The 20,439-nt window shown below is 43.1% G+C and overlaps 1 protein-coding gene across 1 annotated transcript in view; it reads left to right on the top strand.

Moving 5' to 3' along the window:
• Window positions 1-20,439, top strand: part of MCF2L2 (MCF.2 cell line derived transforming sequence-like 2) — a 508,793-nt gene that overhangs the window by 424,414 nt on the left and 63,940 nt on the right. Inside the window, exons 22-24 of the mRNA XM_044288562.1 lie at window positions 6,669-6,890; window positions 7,090-7,182; window positions 11,407-11,485. Of these exons, the coding sequence (XP_044144497.1) occupies window positions 6,669-6,890; window positions 7,090-7,182; window positions 11,407-11,485 (394 nt within the window). The remainder of the gene's footprint in view (window positions 1-6,668; window positions 6,891-7,089; window positions 7,183-11,406; window positions 11,486-20,439) is intronic.

The following is a 20,439-nucleotide window of genomic DNA, read 5'->3' as shown; positions in this document are numbered from 1 at the left end:
TATGGCGATCTGTCACAAAGACCGTGATCGACGAACAGTGTGTTGTCTTACTGGCGCTAGAGTTCGACACATCGCGGATTGGGTTGACAGATTACTGTGAGGGGCTGGAGAAAACCCAGCGGTCATGGTCCATATCGGAACCAATGACAAAGTTAGAGGTAGGTGGAGAGTCCTTAAAAATTGTTTGAGGGATTTAGGTCAACAGCTTAGGGCAAGGACCTCAAAGGTAGTGTTTTCCGAAATACTGCCTGTACCACAAGCCACACAAGAAAGGCAGCGGGAGATTAGGGCGGTTAACAAGTGGCTCAAGAACTGGTATAGGAAGGAGGCGTTTGGGTTCCTGGAGAACTAGGCTGACTTCTCTGTCAGCTACAGGCTCTATCGTAGGGATGGGCTGCACCTCAATGGGGAAGGGGCGGCTATGTTGGGGGGAAAGATGGCTAGAAGGTTGGAGGAGTGTTTAAACTAGGGACTGGGAGGGAGGGTAATTACGTTATAGGATGGGAAGATAGTGCAAATAGAGACCGGGGGCAAGGTAGTGGGACTGGGGGAGGAATGGAAGAAAGGACTAGAACAGTTCAGAAGGAAAGGTGTAGGGTAAAAAATATACATAAACCTCTTAATTGTATGTATACTAATGCCAGAAGCCTGACTAATAACACTGGGGAACTGGAATTAGTGATGTGTGAGGAGGACTATGACATAGTGGGAATAACTGAGACATGGCTGGATGATAGCTATGACTGGGCAGTACAGGGTTACAGTCTGTTTAGAAAGGATCGCCAAAACCGGAGAGGGGGAGGGGTCTGCTTTTATGTAAAGTCCTGTCTAAAGCCCACACTCCGGGAAGATATAAGTGAGTGACATGAACATGTGGATTCACTGTGGGTAGAAATACAGTACAGACCAAAAGTCTCATTCAAAGAGTTTTCTTTATTTTCATGACTATGAAAATTGTAGATTCACACTGAAGGCATCAAAACTATGAATTAACACATGTGGAATTATAACAAAAAAGTGTGAAACAACTGAAAATATGTCATAGTCTAGGTTCTTCAAAGTAGCCACCTTTTGCTTTGATTACTGATTTGCACACTCTTGGCATTCTTTTGATGAGCTTCAAGAGGTAGTCACCTGAAATGGTCTTCCAACAGTCTTGAAGGAGTTCCCAGAGATGCTTAGCACTTGTTGGCTCTTTTGCCTTCACTCTGCGGTCCAGCTCACCCCAAACCATCTCGATTGGGTTCAGGTCTGGTGACTGTGGAGGCCAGGTCATCTGGCGCAGCACCCCATCGCTCTCCTTCATGGTCAAATAGCCCTTACACAGCCTGGAGGTGTGTTTGGGGTCATTGTCCTGTTGAAAAATAAATGATGGTCCAACTAAACGCAAACCGGATGGAATAGCATGCCGCTGCAAGATGCTGTGGTAGCCATGCTGGTTCAGTATGCCTTCAATTTTGAATAAATCCCCAACAGTGTCACTAGCAAAGCACCCCCACACCATCACACCTCCTCCTCCATGCTTCACGGAGGGAACCAGGCATGTAGAGTCCATCCGTTCACCTTTTCTGCGTCGCACAAAGACACGGTGGTTGGAACCAAAGATCTCAAATTTGGACTCATCAGACCAAAGCACAGATTTCCACTGGTCTAATGTCCATTCCTTGTGTTCTTCAGCCCAAACAAGTCTCTTCTGCTTGTTGCCTGTCCTTAGAAGTGGTTTCCTAGCAGATTTTCTACCATGAAGGCCTGATTCACACAGTCTCTTATTAACAGTTGTTCTAGAGATGTGTCTGCTGCTAGAACTCTGTGTGGCATTGACCTGGTCTCTAATCTGAGCTGCTGTTAACCTGCGATTTCTGAGGCTGGTGACTCGGATGAACTGCACTTGGGGACATGCACTTGGGGACATTTTTAAAGTTTTCCCACTTTTTCGGACTGACTGACCTTCATTTCTTAAAGTAATGATGGCCACTCGTTTTTCTTTACTTAGCTGCTTTTTTCTTGCCATAATACAAATTCTAACAGTCTATTCAGTAGGACTATCAGCTGTGTATCCACCTGACTTCTCCACAATGCAACTGATGGTCCCAACCCCATTTATAAGGCAAGAAATCACACTTAATAAACCTGACAGGGCATACCTGTGAAGTGAAAACCATTTCAGGTGACTACCTATTGAATGCCAAGAGTGTGCAATGCAGTAATCAAAGCAAAAGGTGGCTACTTTGAAGAACCTAGAATATGACATATTTTCAGTTGTTTCACACTTTTTTTTGTTTTGTATATAATTCCACATGTGTTAATTCATAGTTTTGATGCCTTCAGTGTGAATCTACAATTTTCATAGTCATGAAAATAAAGAAAACTCTTTGAATACAAAGGTGTGTCCAAACTTTTGGTCTGTACTGTACATGGAGGCAAAAATGTATTAATCGCATTGCGATTACAACTTTGTGACGCTGCAGCTTCAGAATGAATCTAAGATGGATGCTGTCCTTGCTTTTTGATAGGCGGTGGGAGGGTCTGGGCGGGAGGGTATACTGATTGGCTAGAATATGTCTGCTGACTGTGAGGTACAGGGTCACAGTTTGCTCAATGATGATGTATAGGAGGCGGACAGAACATCGCATATGTTCGCCCGCAGCGGTGAACGCGAACAAGCTATGTTCGCCAGGAACTATTCGCCGGCGAATAGTTCGGGACATCTCTACCCAGATATAGACTGGGAAACTGAAAGCTGTACATCTCATAAAGGAAACAGGTTCTTGGCAATAACAAAATACAATTACCGTACCTTTACCAAATGGTTCAGGACCCGACTAGAGGGACGGCCATACTGGGCTTAGTAATAACCAATAGATCTGACAGAACAACAGATATGCAGGTTGGGGGACACCTGGGAAATAGTGACCATAATGTAATAACCTTCCAATTATCCTTCAAGCGAGCGTTTCTTCAGGGAGGAACAAAAATACCAAACTTCAAAAATGCAAACTTTAGCCATCTAAGAGAGGCCATAGGCCTAACTAACTGGGACAAAGTCCTAACCTTATGGGAATAAAAGGTTAAGGAACAAGAAGATACCAATGTGGATAAATAGAACTGTATAGAAGGCAATAAATGACAAAAAGAAAGCATTTAAATCACTAAAACAGGAGGGTAGTGAGGAAGCACTGAAAAACTATAAGGAAAAAAATTGAATTTGTAAAAAACAAATAAAAGCCGCCAAACTACAGACCGAGAGATTAATTGCCAAAAAGAGCAAAACTAACCCTAAAATGTTCTTCAATTATATAAATGGTAAAAAGTATAAATCTGCAGGTGTCGGCCCTTTACAGAGTGATGAGGAAGGAGTCGCAGAGAGCGACGAGGAGAAAGCAAAGCTGTTAAATATTTTTTTCTCCACTGTATTCACTGAGGAAAATAAACATGACATGTCAGATGACATGCAGAATGTAAAAGTAAATTCCCCATTAAAAGTGTCCTGTCTGACCCAGGAAGAAGTACAGCAGCATCTTAAAAAGATAAAAATAGACAAATCGCTAGGGCCAGAAGAGCCAGGTGGCATACACCCCCGTATCCTAAGAGAATTAAGTAATGTCATAGCCAGACGCTTATTTCTGATATTTAAGCACTCTATACTGACAGGGAGTGTTCCACAGGATTGGTGCATAGCAAATGTGGTGCCAATATTCAAAAAGGGTCCAAAAACAGAGCCTGGAAACTATAGGCCGGTAAGTTTAACATCTGTTGTGGGTAAACTGTTTGAAGGTTTTCTGAGAGATGCTATCTTAGAGCATCTCAATGGAAATAAGCAAATAACGCCATATCAGCATGGCTTCATGAGGGATCGGTCATGTCAAACTAATTTCATCAGTTTCTATGAGGAGGTAAGTTCTAGACTTGACAGCGGCGAATCAATGGATGTAGTATATCTGGACTTCTCCAAAGCATTTGACACTGTACCGCATAAAAGGTTAGTATATAAAATGAGAATGCTCGGATTGGGAGAAAACGTCTGCATGTGGGTAAGTAACTGGCTCAATGATAGAAAACAGAGGGTGGTTATTAATGGTACACACTCAGATTGGGTCACTGTCACTAGTGGGGTACCTCAGGGGTCAGTATTGGGCCCTATTTTCTTCAATATATTTATTAATGATCTTGTAGAAGGCTTGCACAGTAAAGTATCAATTTTTGCAGAAAACACTGTGTAAAGTAATTAACAGGGAAGAGGACAGTATACTGATACAGAGCGATCTGGGTAGATTGGAGGCTTGGGCAGAGAAGTGGCAGATGAGGTTTAACACTGACAAATGTAAAGTTATGCACATGGGAAGGAATAATGCAAGTCACCCGTACATACTAAATGGTAAAACACTGGGTAACACTGACATGGAAAAGGACCTAGGAATTTTAATAAACAGCAAACTAAGCTGTAGAAACCAGTGTCAGGCAGCTGCTGCCAAGGCCAACAAGATAATGGGTTGCATCAAAAGGGGCATAGATGCCTGTGATGAGAACATAGTCCTACCACTTTACAAATCACTAGTCAGACCACATGGCAGACATAGCAGAGGTGGAGAGGGTCCAGAGGAGGGCAACTAAAGTAATAACTGGAATGGGGCAACTACAGCACCCTGAAAGATTATTAAAATTAGGGTTATTCACTTTAGAAAAAAGACGACTGAGGGGAGATCTAATTACTATGTATAAATATATCAGGGGTCAGTAGAGAGATCTATCCCATCATCTATTTATCCCCAGGACTGTGACTGTGATGAGGGGACATCCTCTGCATCTGGAGGAAAGAAGGTTTGTACACAAACATAGAAGAGGATTCTTTACGGTAAGAGCAGTGAGACTATGGAACTCTCTGCCTGAGGAAGTGGTGATGGTGAGTACAATAAAAGAATTCAAGAGGGGCCTGGATGTATTTCTGGAGTGTAATAATATTACAGGCTATAGCTACTAGAGAGGGGTCGTTTAGCCAGGGAGTTATTCTGATTGCCTGATTGGAGTCGGGAACAAATTTTCCCTTAAGTGGGGAAAATTGGTTTCTACCTCACAGTTTTTTTTCCCTTCCTCTCAATCAACTTGCAGGATAACAGGCCAAACTGGATGGACAGATGTCTTTTTTCAGCCTTATATGTAAACTGGGAAACCAGACAACCCCTCTAAACAGACAAACTTTTGAATGGTCATATCCAGACATCAGACCAGTTCAGCCAAGTGCATCACATTGTTTTAAATGTCCTGGAGGTATTCAAGCAGTTATGCAATCTAACCACAGGTTTTACTATGTAGCTACAAATACATTAAACATGAAGGTAGGAGAACTCCATTTACATAGCAACATTTAGAAAATGAATCATGGAAACCTGGTTAAGGGTACTTTCACACTAGCATTATTCTTCTCCGGTATTAAAATCCGGTAAAGGATCTCAATACCGGAAAAAAACGCCTCAGTTTTGTCCTAATGCATTCTGAATAATAAAGAAATCTGTTCAGTATGCATCAGGATGTCTTCCGTTCCGTCCCTTGTACTGTGGTATTTCTTCCGACCAAAATCCCGAAACAATACCGCACTTGCCGGCATTAATTTCCATAGAGATGTATTAATGCCGGATCCGGTACCAAATGTTCCGGAAATTGCCGTGTCACTGGATCCTGTTTTCCGGTGTGTGCATGCGCCGGGGTATAGGAGGAGCTGGTTTTGCTTTTGATCTTTGAAAAAATGTAAATACTGGATCCGTTATTCCGGATGAGACGGATCTGGTATTCCACCGGATCCGTCTAACGGATTCAGAAAAAATGGATATCAGTTTGCATACGGTTTGCCAGATCTGGCAGGCAGTTTCTGCAACATCCAAGCTTCAGGCAAGCTCCGCCAGGCGCATCACATTATTTTAAAGGGAACCTATCACAGTGAAATGCAATGTAATCTGCAGGCAGTATGTTATAGAGTCGGAGTAGCCGAGAAGATTGATATATAGTTTTGTGGGAAAAGTGGCGAAAAAATTATAATTTATACATTTAATTCCTACTGACTCTAAACTTTGAAGTCCAGGAGGCGGTTCTATCAGTGATTGACAGCTGTCTCTGTATACACAGTCATAGAGGGAAGGCTGTCAATCACTGATAGGACCGCCTGCTCTATAATATACTGCTGTCAGATTATGGTACATTGCACTTCCATGGTGACAGGATCCCTTTAAATGTTCTGGCAGTATTTGAAGAAATTCTGCAGTTCAGCCAAGGAATACATAAAGCAAGAACTGACACCGTGATAAATGTACCTCGTAAACATTTCACTGTCCTTTGTTTCATATTTACACATACAAGGAAATAGTTTAATAGTGGAAAAAAAGGTTTATAGTAAGCAACTCACAGAACTTAACAGGTTTTAATGTATGTGCCAAGTTTCTGAGGGCACGCAGAAAATTCTCAGTTGTCACACAGATGCAGGTTTATTGTAAATACTAGTTTTCTGAACATATTCACAAAAAAAATCATCAGCAGAATTGTCAGACTGCAGATGCGAAATGCGTGCAACATGCTTGATACTCCACACAGAATTTTTCTGCTACATGTGCATTGCAAATCCGCCTTATTTGATCTCATCCTACTGTAGGTGTTACTTCATTTGAGTCTTTTGCTTGCAGGGGGATCTAAGAGAGCTTGGGAAGCTGCTCATGCAGGGCTCGTTTAATGTGTGGACTGATCACAAGAAAGGCCATAATAAAGTAAAAGATCTAGCCAGATTCAAGCCCATGCAAAGGCATCTCTTTCTGTATGCTAAAACTCTTCTCTTCTGCAAGAAAAGGGAGGAGAGCACAGAGGGACATGAGAAATCTCCTTCCTACAGCTTCAAGCATGCATTAAAGGTAATGTCCCCAGTTGATTTCTTGTACATGTCATATAGTTGACTTTTGAGGTCAGGTTTTTATGGTGGAACGGTATGTTAGGGATTATAGATGATTACTGGAAAATAGTCTAACTTCACTGAGTTTTATATGCTGACAAATGTGTCTTGTACTTCTATTTATGTCGTTTCTTTTTCTTCTTATGATGATGATTCATCAGATGAGTTCTGTTGGTATCACTGAAAATGTAAAAGGAGATAACAAGAAGTTTGAAGTTTGGTTTAATGGCAGAGAAGAAGTGTACATTATACAGGTAATGAACTGTGCCTCTAGCAGTAGCTACATGAGCATTACAATCAGTTTACTAAAACCACATCTTTGCATGACTTATATTATTTAGTACACATCATTTAGTGTTTCCTTCATCTTCTTGAAGGGAAGGGATGCAAATGAGCTCTTAACAAACTCTGCCTCTAATGCCACCAGATGTAAGGCAACTATCCTATTAGTTAATGTTCACCTCAGCCTTGAGACATGACTTGGATATTAAATAAGCCAGCACCTCATCTGCAGACAGCTGTTTCGGGGTGATTGCCCCTCATCGGGGAAGAGCAGAGAGCTGAACATTGACTTAAAGGATAGTCTCCTCACACTGATTAAGGTGCTCTCTCCCTAAGGAGTTAGTTCCCCCCTGACCTGGACACAGGCCTCTCCCCCAGTTAAGCCAGTACTCTCTGCTCTGCCCTGATGAGGGGCAATCACCCCGAAACAGCTGTCTGCAGATGAGGTGCTGGCTTATTTAATATCCAAGTCACGTCTCAAGGCTTATTTTAAGATCTGAACATTGACTTATAGGCTAGCTGCCTTACATCTGGTGGCATTAGAGGCAAAGCTTGTTAATTCCCTCCCAGAACTCCAGAGGAGCATGTATCGCCTATAAGCCTCCTCACACTGATTAAGGTGCTCTCTCCCTAAAGAGAGTTAGTTCCGACCTAACTTTGTCTTCTTAAAACTTTTTTGTATACAGTACCTTTCCAGTTATTTCTTACCTTGTTCTTTTATGAAAAGCTGTGCACATAATTGTATTTTAGCAAATAAACGATATAGTAAACCACGCACAATGAGCTACATTGTAATAATTTAAAGTGACTCTCCATAGCTCGCCTTACTAAGGCTTATTTTATTTGCCTTACTATGTTAGGGGCAATTGCCTAATAAGCTTATTTTTATCACAGAGGGTTTAATAGTCTGTACGCTGTAATCATTCTAGGGGTCATTTATTAAGACCAGCATTTTAGATGCCAGTCTGAAAAAAGCCCCTGCTCTGGCGGTGGATTTCCAAAGTTTTGTAGAGGCACTGGCTTACATTTAGACCATTTTCTACACCTAAAACAGCCCACCTGGCATAAGTAGGGAAAAGTCGCAGATTGCAGTGCACCAAAATCTGCGCCTGAAATATGCCAAATATAGGCGTATTTCAGGTTAAAAAATGACCCCCTCTGTCTTTTCTAAATTAGAACTCTGCTCTCCGTGAACTGACTTCCTGGGGAGGCAGAGCAGCAGCCTTAAAAGATAACTGTCACACTTAGACCCTAATTTCAATTTTCATATATGTAGTTACTAATAACATGATATTCCAGAATCAGTTACTATTAGACTGACTTACCCCATATTTAATAAGATTCAGCCCTTAGCAACCAGTCTGCATAAAACTGCAATTTCACTATTCAGTTAAGATGGCCGCCACTGCCCTCACCCTGAGGCTAATCCCGCCTGCCCTCACTAGCCAGTAACAATAGCCCCCCAAAAGTGTCAGTAACCAGAGCCCTCCCCCCCTAAAGGGTTAATCTCCTGCAGCACAAAGGGGTCCTCTTACCACATGTTGCTTTCATTTATACACTGAGCAGGTGGCAGATCTCCCTTCCCTGGTCTGCGCTGGTTCAACTCTGCATTCTCCAGCTCTGCTGAGTGAGGGAGCGTCTGCCAAGCGCAGGGACAGGGAGAAGTGCACACAGACCAGGCACTGTTATCAGCTGCTGGGGAGGACCTGGCTTTAATCATTTACACACAGTCCCTGGCTGTCAATAATCTGACCTTGCAGGCTGCGTGCTTCTGCGTCCTCCGTCCTTCAACAGATAGACGGACCATGCCTAGCAACCTTATTTTAAGCACAGGTAAAAATAGGCAGTACAGGGAACAAAAATGTGGAATTAAGGGGTAATTGAATACACAGTGAAAAGTTGAAATAGGGCCACCAAGGAGATATTAATCACCACAATCCAATACTCCCAAAAATATATATATAAGACAGTTATACTTTAACCAATGAAAAAAGTGGTGTGTTTCAGACTAAAGCTGGTCATACACATTAGATCTTTAGTATGTTGGCTAAACCCATTGATTTTGGCGAGTTCGACCAACCATCCTATCTGTATTTGGCTTCCCGACTCCTGATGGCTGGTGTTGGCGGAGTTAAGAATTTGCCATGCTGGAATTGAAATGCCTGATTCTTTTGTTCTTGAGAGATAAGCCACTACCAGAAGTGTCTGGCCCCACAGTCTAGTCACTACATATGTCGAGAGGAGGATCTGGAGAGATAGCTGTTGGTCAAATGATTGTTCTGCCAACAGTTACCTCATGTATATGCCCAGATTAAAGGGGTTGTACAACAATGATATATCCTCAGGGTAACTTATCAATATCAGATAGGCAGGAGTTCGACCCCTGACGATCAGCTGTTTGAGGAGGCTGCAGCGCTCATGTGACCGCTATGGCCCCTTCACTGTTTAACTACATTCCACCTAGATGATAGCAGTGGTGCAGTGTACAGTATTTTTTTGCTTCATAAGACACACCTGATGATAAGACAGGTGTGTCTTAAACAGGTTTTAGAGGAGGAAAATAAGAAAAAAATATTTTTCATCAGACCACATATCAGATTCTCAGATCAGACCCCTATATCAGACCTCAGATCAGACTGCCATATCAGATCCTCAGATCAGACCCCCCATATCAGACCTCATATCACCCCCCCATATCAGACCTCACATCAGACCCCCATATCAAGACCTCACATCAGACCCCCATGTCAGACCCCTATATTTTAGACCTCAGACCAGATCCCCCATATCAGGACCTCACATCAGACACCCATGTCAGGACATCAGATTAGACCCCCACGTCAGACCCCTATATCAGACCTCAGACCAGACCCCCATATCAGACCTCCATGCCAAACTCCCGTCACAGACCTCAGCTCAGACCTTAAAATAAATACATTCACTTACCTCTAATGCTCCGCTGCTACTTTCCAGGTCCGGTGGTCTCCCCGGCATTCTTCATTCCCTGATCCATGCCTCCCAAGTGTCCCTCATTTGGAGGGACAGTCCCTCTTTTTGACCCAAGTCCCTCTGTCCCTCTTTGATCCTTAAATGTCCCTCTTTTTGACCTGGGGAATTAATGCATAAATGTGCATTAATAAATTTACTAAATTGCTCCTTACTAAACTATCTGTATGGTTTCTACCTGTTTATTAGACCAGAACTTCATTATTTGGTGCAATTTGCACCTTAACATATCTATAAGTAGATGATTTATGTGCTAATATTTAAATGGATATTGAAGTGCAAAAAAAATAATACTAATAGTCCGAGGGGCTCCACATGCTGTATAAAAAATAAAGGAAATTACACTCACCAAACCGATCCACAGCTGCTCCAGTTGTGATGGAGTCAGTAATTATGTTTTCGGGGGAGTTAGAGGCGTGGGCTAGTATGAAAATCATTGCCGTTATGGGCGCCACACATATTGTCCCTCTTTGTGATTTTCAAAAGTTGGCAGGGGTATGCTGATCTTCTCTGGGCAGTACAGTACAGTGCAGCGCAGCCCCAGGAAGGAAGGCCAGGGAGAGTGAGTACTGGCTGCCTAATTCCCTGCTCCCTGCACCTAAGGCATACTAATGGAATAATGGAAGCGCTCACTGGTATTCGCTTTATCAGACGCACTGCCATTTTCCTCCCACTTTTCAGGGGAAATAATGTGTCTTATAAAACGAGAAATACGGTAATTACAACTGCTCATCCCATTCAAGTGAATGGGATGAGCTCTTATATTTACCCTGCATTGCTGCTTCGATCTAGACAGTATGCAGTTAAACAGTGAAGAGGCCGCAGCGGTCACACAAGCATTGCAGCCTCCTCACACAGCTGATCAGCAGTGGTCCGACTCCTTGAGAATAGGTAATCAATATACTAGAGCTGCATAACCCCTTTAACTCTCTGTAGGCACAGATCACAGCGCTATAGTAAAGTAGATGAGCTAAAATCAACTCAATGACCAAATAATCTGCAGGTATTTCCTATAATTACTGAGATGGAATTAAATATGCCTTAGCAAGAAACTCTACTAATATTTACATACAGGACATAAATCTTTTTTTATAGTGCTTAATCATTTCTTTTTGGAAAATGAAAACTCAAAGGCTCAAAACACGCTCCCTTTGTTTTCTGCATTTACAAGCTGTCTTTTTATCTTGCAGGCATCAACTGTTGAATTGAAAAATCTTTGGGTATCTCAAATTCGAAAAGTTTTGACTGGACAGCTTGAAGCATGCAGAGGTAATTTTAATCTCATTCCATGCATATGTGTATCTATAAAACAAGACTATGGGGTATAAAGGAAAAGTGGCTTAGTTGCCTGTATCACCCAATCGGATTTCACCTTTTTTCAGAGGAGCTCTGAAAAATGAAAAGTGGAATCTATTGGTTTCTATAGGCAACTAAGCCAGTTTTCCTTTATACCAGTTTGAAAATCTCCCGCTATATATTTAGTTATGGCTTAAAGGGGTTCTCTCACTTCAGCAACTGGCATTTATCATGTAGAGGAAGTTAATACAAGGCACTTACTAATGTATTGTGATTGTCCATATTGCCTCCTTTGCTGTATGACTCATTTTTCCATCACATTATACACTGCTTGTTTCCATGCTTACGACCACCCTGCAACCTATCAGTGGTGCTCCTGCTTGCACACTATGGGAAAAAATGCCGGCCTCTCTGGTGACCAGGACCGCGGAAGCTCACATAGTCTGGTGCTTTTTTTTAATAAGGGGCCTCAATGACCTACATTGCGATGCAAACACACTATTAGTGAGCTTTGATGTTGAGGCTCTCTACAGCTCAATCCCGCATGAAAAAGGATGCGAGGCGGTGACAGCATTCATGACGGAAAGATTAATACATCTCTCGCTGCATAAGGAGTCTGTGGAGACACAAAATATTCTCCTTTGATCGTGATATCTACCACCAGCACAAGGGGGTGGCAATGGGGAGTCCATGTGCCCCGACGTATGCTAACCTCTTCCTGGGCTGGTGAGAGAAGGAGATTGTATTTGGGGAATCGATGGATCGATGGACCTCATCCATCTTGTTACCGATGAGATTCATTGACAATATATTTATCCTCTGGAGAGGCACGGGTAGGGATTATGAGGGATTTGTATCCTCATTGAATGTGAATAAATTGGGTATTATTTTTAACGCATGAGATCAGTGATACCCACAGCCACGAACTCCCTATTACAGTGGGAGAGTGGACATTCGATCCCACTCAAATGTGGTATTCCCAAGGGCCAGTGTCACGGGTAGGAAGATAGAGAGGAAGTGCACCCCCTGAGCTGCCATCCTCACCCCTGTCCCTGCCTACTTGCACCACCCGCCCTAGGTGATGGGGCACAACTGGGCGACGGTCCCTGGCCTGCGTAAGTGCAAGCAGTGATGATAGAGACAGCGAGGGAAGTGGACAGCCAAACGAGAAGTAGTAACAGAGCAGACAGGGAGGTAGACAAACAAGGTACCCAGAAATGGGAAGGGAAAGGCGGGTCAACTAGCCGAGGTCAGTCCGGGAGGTCATGTCAGTACAAGAGAGGAGGTACAGACAAATCCGAGAGCGAGCCGAGGTCAAATCCGGGAGGTAGCGTCAAGGTCAAAGGAGCAGGCAGAAGGGGTGTCAGGAAGGGGTGCTCAGCACTCAGCACCACCTGGTCCCTATGGTGACGGGGAACGCCGGCTGCTCCTGCAAGAGGAGTGCGGCCGGATGTACCGCGTCCCCCGTCGCCATGAAAACCAGGACGCAGAAGACAGGAAAGCACAGCCGGACGTCGCAAATGTCCTGGCTGTCGCGAGATCTGGGACCGTCGGCGGAGCAGGGGACGAGAAGCCCGCCGCCTGCCTCTCGTGACAGGCCAGTATCTAATAGCCCGACAGAACTGCTCTGAATGGGCGGATTTTAAGATGGCAGCAAATGACCTCCAAAAGAGTTTCATGCAGAGAGGCTATCCTACGTCCTCCTTCAAGAAACCATATCAGCATGCGGCAAGTTGTAATAGGGACAGTCTCCTTTATCCGAAGAAACGTGAGACTGGTGGTGACAAAATAAGGATTATTGAGACATTTGATTTGGCACACAAAGAGGTACGTGAGATTCTCCAAGACTCATGGGGTATCCTGAAATCGGACCCTGATGTGGGTGACCTGGTGGGTGACCATCCTATGATCACCTACTGGAGAGGTGGTAATCTCAGGGATAGGTTGGTCCACAGTACATTTGCGACCTCTGTTAAAGACAACTGGCTCCCCAAAAGACTGTCTGGCACCTTTAAATGTGGCAACTGTGTCACCATTAAAAAAGGCAGTACAGTGGCCAGTTCTGTGATGGGACAGTATCAGATCATTCATTAATTGCAAAACTGTAGGTGTGGTATATGTGGCCACATGTATTTGTTTAAAACAATACGTGGGCAAGACCAAGAGGGAGTTCAGATACCCCGATAGCACAACACGTGGTGAAATATCATTCAGTGATTGAACATGTGAAGCTGTCCCCAAGAGGATGGTGGGACGGGACGGGACACGAATAACCTTTTACTGCGGAAAGAGGTAGAATGGACTTTAAGGCTTCAAACTGTCAAACCAAATGGTTTGGATGAGTTCATTTCATACACCTGTTTTATATAAGTATTGTAATCAGATATGGTGAGGGTATATAGTCATCTATCGCCCCCCCCCCCCCCCTTAGTGCATTTGTATAGCGCCTGATGATTTTTGAATGTATATTTTGTATTCCTGTATATCTAACTTTGATGGAATATGTATCCTACTCTTTGGGCTGCAGTTTTATTTATATGCCCATTTTCAGCTGCGACACACTGTGTTTATAGCAATATCCTCTATATATATATTTTTATTTTTTTTTCTTTGCATTTCCCCTTTGATTCATTAGGAGATGTGATGGCTGTCAGGTGATCAAGACTGAGAGCACTGATTTTATAACCTCACTGTTTGGCGTGTTGTCCCTAATTAGGGCATTTAACAGCCACCCTAGATCACTTTGTAAATTTGTATCTTTTATTACCCTCTGGTACTTTTCTGTAACGGAAAACAAGGGAGGGAGGAGTATTTTTGAGTTAGCTTTTTTTTATAGTATATAGTATGCAAGCACGGCCACTGCTTCTGGATTGCAGGGTGGTCGTAACCATGGAAACGGGGAGTTTATAATGTGATGGAAAAATGAATCCAGCCAGCAAAGGAAGCAATAAGATAATAACATTATATTAGTAAGTGCCTTGTATTAACTTTATCTACATTTTTAATGCTATTTGCTGAAGTGACAAAAACCCTTTAACGCAACCCTTTGGTTCAGAATACAAAATTATAATAAATCATAGTTAAAGTACCTGGTGCCCTAGTTTTTCAAACTTTCTGGTATGGATCCCCGATTCCCAGTCCCTCTTCATTTGTGTAAAATGGCCACTACTTTATGCCCAGTGATCTGTGGTAGTCTGCCCTTAGCTGGTCCATCCAAGTGTGGAGGGGGGGGGGGGGGGGGGGTAGGGGGGTTGTGTCTTGTACTACCAAACCACAATGTGCATAGAGTAGTCTGAGAAGCTGGTGGCCATTGTACAGAAATGAAGAGGGGATTGGGAATCAGAGGAACTGTGGCAGAAAAAATAGAGAGCGGGCACCAGGTATTTTAACTATCCATTATGATAAGCAAATGGGTAAACCCCATTACCACTCTGCAGGGCTTAGCTAACTTCTCCTAGACTGGAGTGCCTAGTGAGGCAGAATGAAAATCCAGAAATTCCGTCTCTGATAAAACCGGATATTTTATTTAGGTTACATGCAGGAACAAACTTGCCTCGTTTCGGCCTTACCTGCCCTTTGTCAAAACTACATAAATTAAAATAGTGAACCAATCAGGATCCAGGTACATAATTGATTGCATAACTGTTCATTCCTTCAGTTAGTATGTATCCTTTTGACAAAGGGCACGTACAGCGCAAAACGCGTCAAGTTTGTTCCTGCATGTAATCTTCAAAATAAAATATCCGGTTTTATCAGAGACGGCAGTGCTGGATTTTCGTTCTTATATTCATTATCATATTTGTGAAAATTTTATTGTGAACCAGAAAGGGAATCTGTCAGCAGTGTTACGCTGCCCTTATTTCTAACAGCTCCATCTCATGCTGATGCGGTCTCATATTCATGAGCCCCTGGCTCTCCGCACCCCTCGGCCGCTGATTGACAGCTTTCCCCCTACTGGAAGAGCCAGGCGCTCAGAATATTCAGGGCTCATCAGCATGCTCTGGAGCTGTTCGATACAAGATTTTAGCAAAACAGCTGGGTAAATTAAAGAAAGTGACCCAGCATTTTGCTAAGAGGATCGGTCACTAGTTTATAAACTGGTGGCAAATTCACTGTCAATAAATTATTATATATAGAATGATGCACCATCTACTGAAAATGATAAGACGTCTCAGAGAAGGGGACTGGGTATTGCGGATGTGCTAGCGGCCATCTAACAACCCATGTCCTCAGCTCTATACCCAAAATCCCGGTGACAGGTTCCCTTTAATGCTTATAATAGATACCTTGTCTGCTGTAGTCCCTCTAAATGGACAGTTATTAGCATCTACGGTTTATATTCTGTTGCACTGCAGTAGATGGACCAACAAAACTTTTTAATACACAGTACAGCTGCCATAGAACTTCGTTTTGGGCAGGACAACTTGACAGTAAATCAGTGGTTGACAATTTCCTTCAAAAATGATTTCCAACAGGTACTGTAAGAGGTGAACAGTGTTTGTCTAGCACAACTCATCTCCGTAAAATCAGCAGGTTCTGAGATCAGAACATCAGATTAGATCTTATGCCATTTAGCAGAACTGCTGAAGATCATGTCCACAAACACATGCCAGCGTGCAGGCTGGGTGAAGCAGTCCTGGAGGCAGCAGACAATAAGCCTTTAATGCATCCCAAACATCTACATGGCAACAAATACAATAAAGTATTACAGCGTGATATCAACATTTTAAAGTGCTGCCAATTACTATTGGTGACTGTTAGACATATACATGCCCTGCGGATCTCCATTTACTATGGCATGATTCATCTGTATGCCCTGTAACATCTTATTTACTTAGCAGGCATTGGGAGGTATATTTAGTTATGAGGATAAGCAGACACGCTTAGTAAATGTTTGCACACATCTTCATACATACACACCTTTATAGCTGTTTGGCATCATTGGCATACATTTCAGGAGTTGGTTTACGAGGGACTGCCAGAAGAGGATTCCCACGTGTGGTACAGTAATGAAACTTGATTTTATTGATTTTGCTTTATCCAGAGGTCGCAATAACGCCTGTACAAGCGTCATAGACGCCTGTACAGGCAGTTTTACTCCCTAAAAAACGTCTGATGCGTATGAATACGCACAATGATTTCACTGCCATTCATGAGCGCGCTGATCTCTGTAAACGGCACAGGCAGCACAGACATCCAATCACAAAGCTCCTCACAGCACAGAGCTTTGTTATTAGAGAGGGGGCTGCTGATTTGTCAGTATCAACGGGCTGCCGTGCCATTGGCCGATCTTCTCACCCCCCCCTTCTTCCGCCAAGAGGCTAAACAAAACCCTGCTTCTGACCTGCTTCTTATGTTAAATCATAACTTTCATTTGATTGCTCTGATACCTAAACACCAAAAGGAAAAAAATAGAATTTTCTAAACCTGCTGTTTCTCTATATGACCTTATGTTTATAGTAGTGTTAATAAAGTCTCATGGATCTATAAAAGCAGGTACCCTACTTTTATAAGTCTTTGAGACTCTAATAACACTACTATCAGCATAAGGTCACCTAGAGAAACAGCAGGTTTTTAAAATAGTAGTGTTATGTTGATAGTAGTGTTAATAGAGTCTCAAATGTTTATAAAAGTAGGGTACCTACTTTTTAGACCCTTGAGACTCTATTAACACTACTATCAACATTAGGTCATCTAGAGAAACATCAGGTTTTTAAAATTATGTTTTTTCCTTTAGGGGTTTAGGTATCAGAGCAATCAAATGAAAGCTATGATTTAACATAAGGGTCAGAAGCAGGTTTTTCTTTAGCCTCTTGGTTATTAGTTTCTCTATGTAAGTACCCTGGACCAGAGGTCTATTTTCCCATATGGAACACACTTTCCAGAGATCACAGACAAGACTATAGGGTACATTATACTGTGCTACAGTCCGATATATTGTGTATAAGACTGTCCTATAACTGCCTCCTGTACATTCGTCCCAGACCCCACCCACTGCCACCAGAACTACTGCTTCCTGCCACAACCACCAGACGTCCATGTTCGATTCTTATTGCATTGAGTTTTGCACAGTCCACTGCTCCGATCTCTACGATCCCTAGAGATTCAGTCTTCTGAGAGATAAATTTAAAATGGTCAAAATTAGCTATTTCTGCATGGAAGACATTATAGAGGAGACTGGTAATGGTTTCCCTGCATGAGTAGCAACCCCTTAATGTTATATAAGCCTATGTATTATATATATGAATAACGACAATTTTCCTCAAAAATGGTCAGAGGAGTATTTTTACTCCTCTGGAAAAAATGTAGTGCGACCTCTGGCTGCATCTAAAAAGTTACAGGGGTGTGCTTATAAATTTTCAGGTCATCTATTACAGCGTGGTGGCAGTGTAAGTGGCTAAAATATAACATGAAAATACCCCCTGTTATTTGTGTGTGCACATATGCACTTCATTTAGGTCGTTGATGAGCATAAAAATGCAGTCTGACATTCAGCATAAACCATTCCTGTCTTCCACATAAGAGGAATGTTCTGGATCGCAGTAGGGCAAGGGCTCTTTTATTTACAATAACACACTGCCAGGCGGAGGCTTCCGCCTAGCAGTGTGTTCGGTGACCTCACCGACTCTGATGGGTGGGCCTTAGCACTGCCCTAGCCGTTTTACAGGCTAGGACAGCACTAAAGCCCGCCCATCAGGGAGCCTCTGCCTGGCAGCCCTATGGAGAGCCCGGTTCATAACTGGAACTCCAGAAAATGCCTTTGCCCTGCGCGGTTTAGCGCAGGGCTAAGGAGAGCATTGGAGCATGAACTGCTCCGATGCTCAAGTCAGGGGGCTGCCTGGGTGAAAATGGGGATATGTCCGGGTTTAGTGCTGAACCCGGACAACCCCTTAAACAATGAAGCTCATGGTAAAATGGCTGCCTGTACATAAGATTGCATGGCTAGCTAACAGTAACAACTCCCTGAGGAACAATTACAACTAGCTGAACAGCTCTGCATAACATCATGTCCCTGAAACAAATGTAGATCTCTAACCAGATATGCTTTTACAAGGATGGTGGAGTTTGAGAAGGAGACATGCATAGGACAGCTCTGAATTGTATCCTTCTATTTCCCTGAATGCTTTGCACTTCCACAATGCAGTGCACCACCCACAAAGCAGTAGTATTGTAACAGGAAAACACAGCTAGATGGTCCTATAACCACACTAAACACTTCAGAAATACCAAGACTGAGGCAGAATGAACTAGAGTAATTTTCTAACCCTGCTGGGCAGAACATTCCTTGTACCTTAAAATGAATTTAATAATAATTTAATAGGCCGCACACAAGGTTTTACAGTTTTTTTTCTCATAAATTGATTGTACGGTACTCCCAAGGTTTGTTTGTTTTTGCAAAATAGGTGTACAGAAAACAACATGTTCATGTGCAGTGCCCCAGAATAGGGTAATAGCAATTTGTTCTTGTTATATAATGTTATTTAATGCTTTGTAATGTCCAACCCTAGCTCAATCAGTCATAAAGCTGTGACGTGTCCCACTCCTCACTCTACTAGGCTAAAGTTTCAGAGAATCACCATTCCTAAATCCTAATAAAAACATTCTAAACAACATGTCTTGTTGTTCTGAAGCAATTCCCTTCACTAAGGGGCCTAGACCAATGCATGAAAGACCTTCTCCCACCCAGCTTTACAGTTGGCACAATTTAGTTAGGTAGGTAACATTCTCCTGACATTCACCAAAGCCAGTGTCATGATAATGTTGCAGGTCCACCACCATCCTGTTATCAGTTATGGGCACAGGCGCCGCATCCTTCAACTACCATTTGCACAACTACCAGACTCCTGTCCCCCGTCCCCCCCACCGCTGCAGGCCGCAGCCTGGCTGTAAGGCTTCTTCCTGTGTGTGTATCAGAGAGACCTTTCCCTGCAGCATGGCAGGGGTTAATGTCCTTTCTGATTCTGTGTAATCACAGAGTACCTTTACTAGTGTAAAACGTAACCTTTACTGACGATCGTTAAAACTCACCGAGATTGTGCCCATAAAAAGCAATTGTCAAAAAGGCTGGGCGAGACAAGGAAAGGAAAAATATCTCACCCTGACACTTACCCTATTAAACTACGCGCTGCCTAGCAAAATGGAATGGCCACCCTGATAGGGGCAATGTCACACCGGTGACAGGTTTGAGAAGGTCTGAAAGATTATCTTCTCATTAGTGATCTGACAGCATCTTTTGGTTTCACTTTGTCTGTGTGTTGCTTGTATGTCCACACCTCCTGTTCAGGTGTGGATCATATGATCTTTACCTCCCCCTATTTAGTTTGACTTCACCCATCACCCCTTGCTCTGGATAGCTTCATTTGGTGTTAGAAGAGCTGGAGTGTGGTTCTAGTTTAAGTCCTGATCATCCATCATCCATCATCCTAGAAGTTAAGTGTTCCGCTTGTTGTGTTTTGTATTCCCCCCCCCCCCTCTGTTTACTAGGCCTCAGTGAGAAGCTGGTTCCTTCACCAGGGAAGGAGCGGGTTGTCTCTGCCCTGTCATTAAGTCTAGGGCATCTGAGGGCCACCAGGGTTTTCTAGGTTCCTGTGTATGGGCATCTCTACCATCGAGAGGTGCCCATACGGATGGGAGTTAGATCTAGGAGCAGGGTTTTATAGGTGGTGACCCTTTTCCTTGCCTAGCGGTGAGGCCTAGTGTCTTTTCCCTTCCATCTTGTTGTCTTTTGGTGTTCTCCCCATCCGTGACAGGCAATCCTGTGTCAGGAACCTCCTGATAGGCCCTATAAATCCCTGACAAGGGATAGATACTGCCACCCAAGAAGAGACCTAGTATGACTACAGTCGAACAGTAATGTCATTGGTCAGTGCATGTATCAGAAAATAATAAAGTTACAACATAAATAAATAGTCACACATAATACATAT

Source organism: Bufo gargarizans, chromosome 4, assembly GCF_014858855.1.
Source record: "Bufo gargarizans isolate SCDJY-AF-19 chromosome 4, ASM1485885v1, whole genome shotgun sequence".
In the NCBI taxonomy this organism is placed as follows: domain Eukaryota; kingdom Metazoa; phylum Chordata; class Amphibia; order Anura; family Bufonidae; genus Bufo; species Bufo gargarizans.
This window is presented reverse-complemented; position numbering and strand designations above follow the sequence as displayed.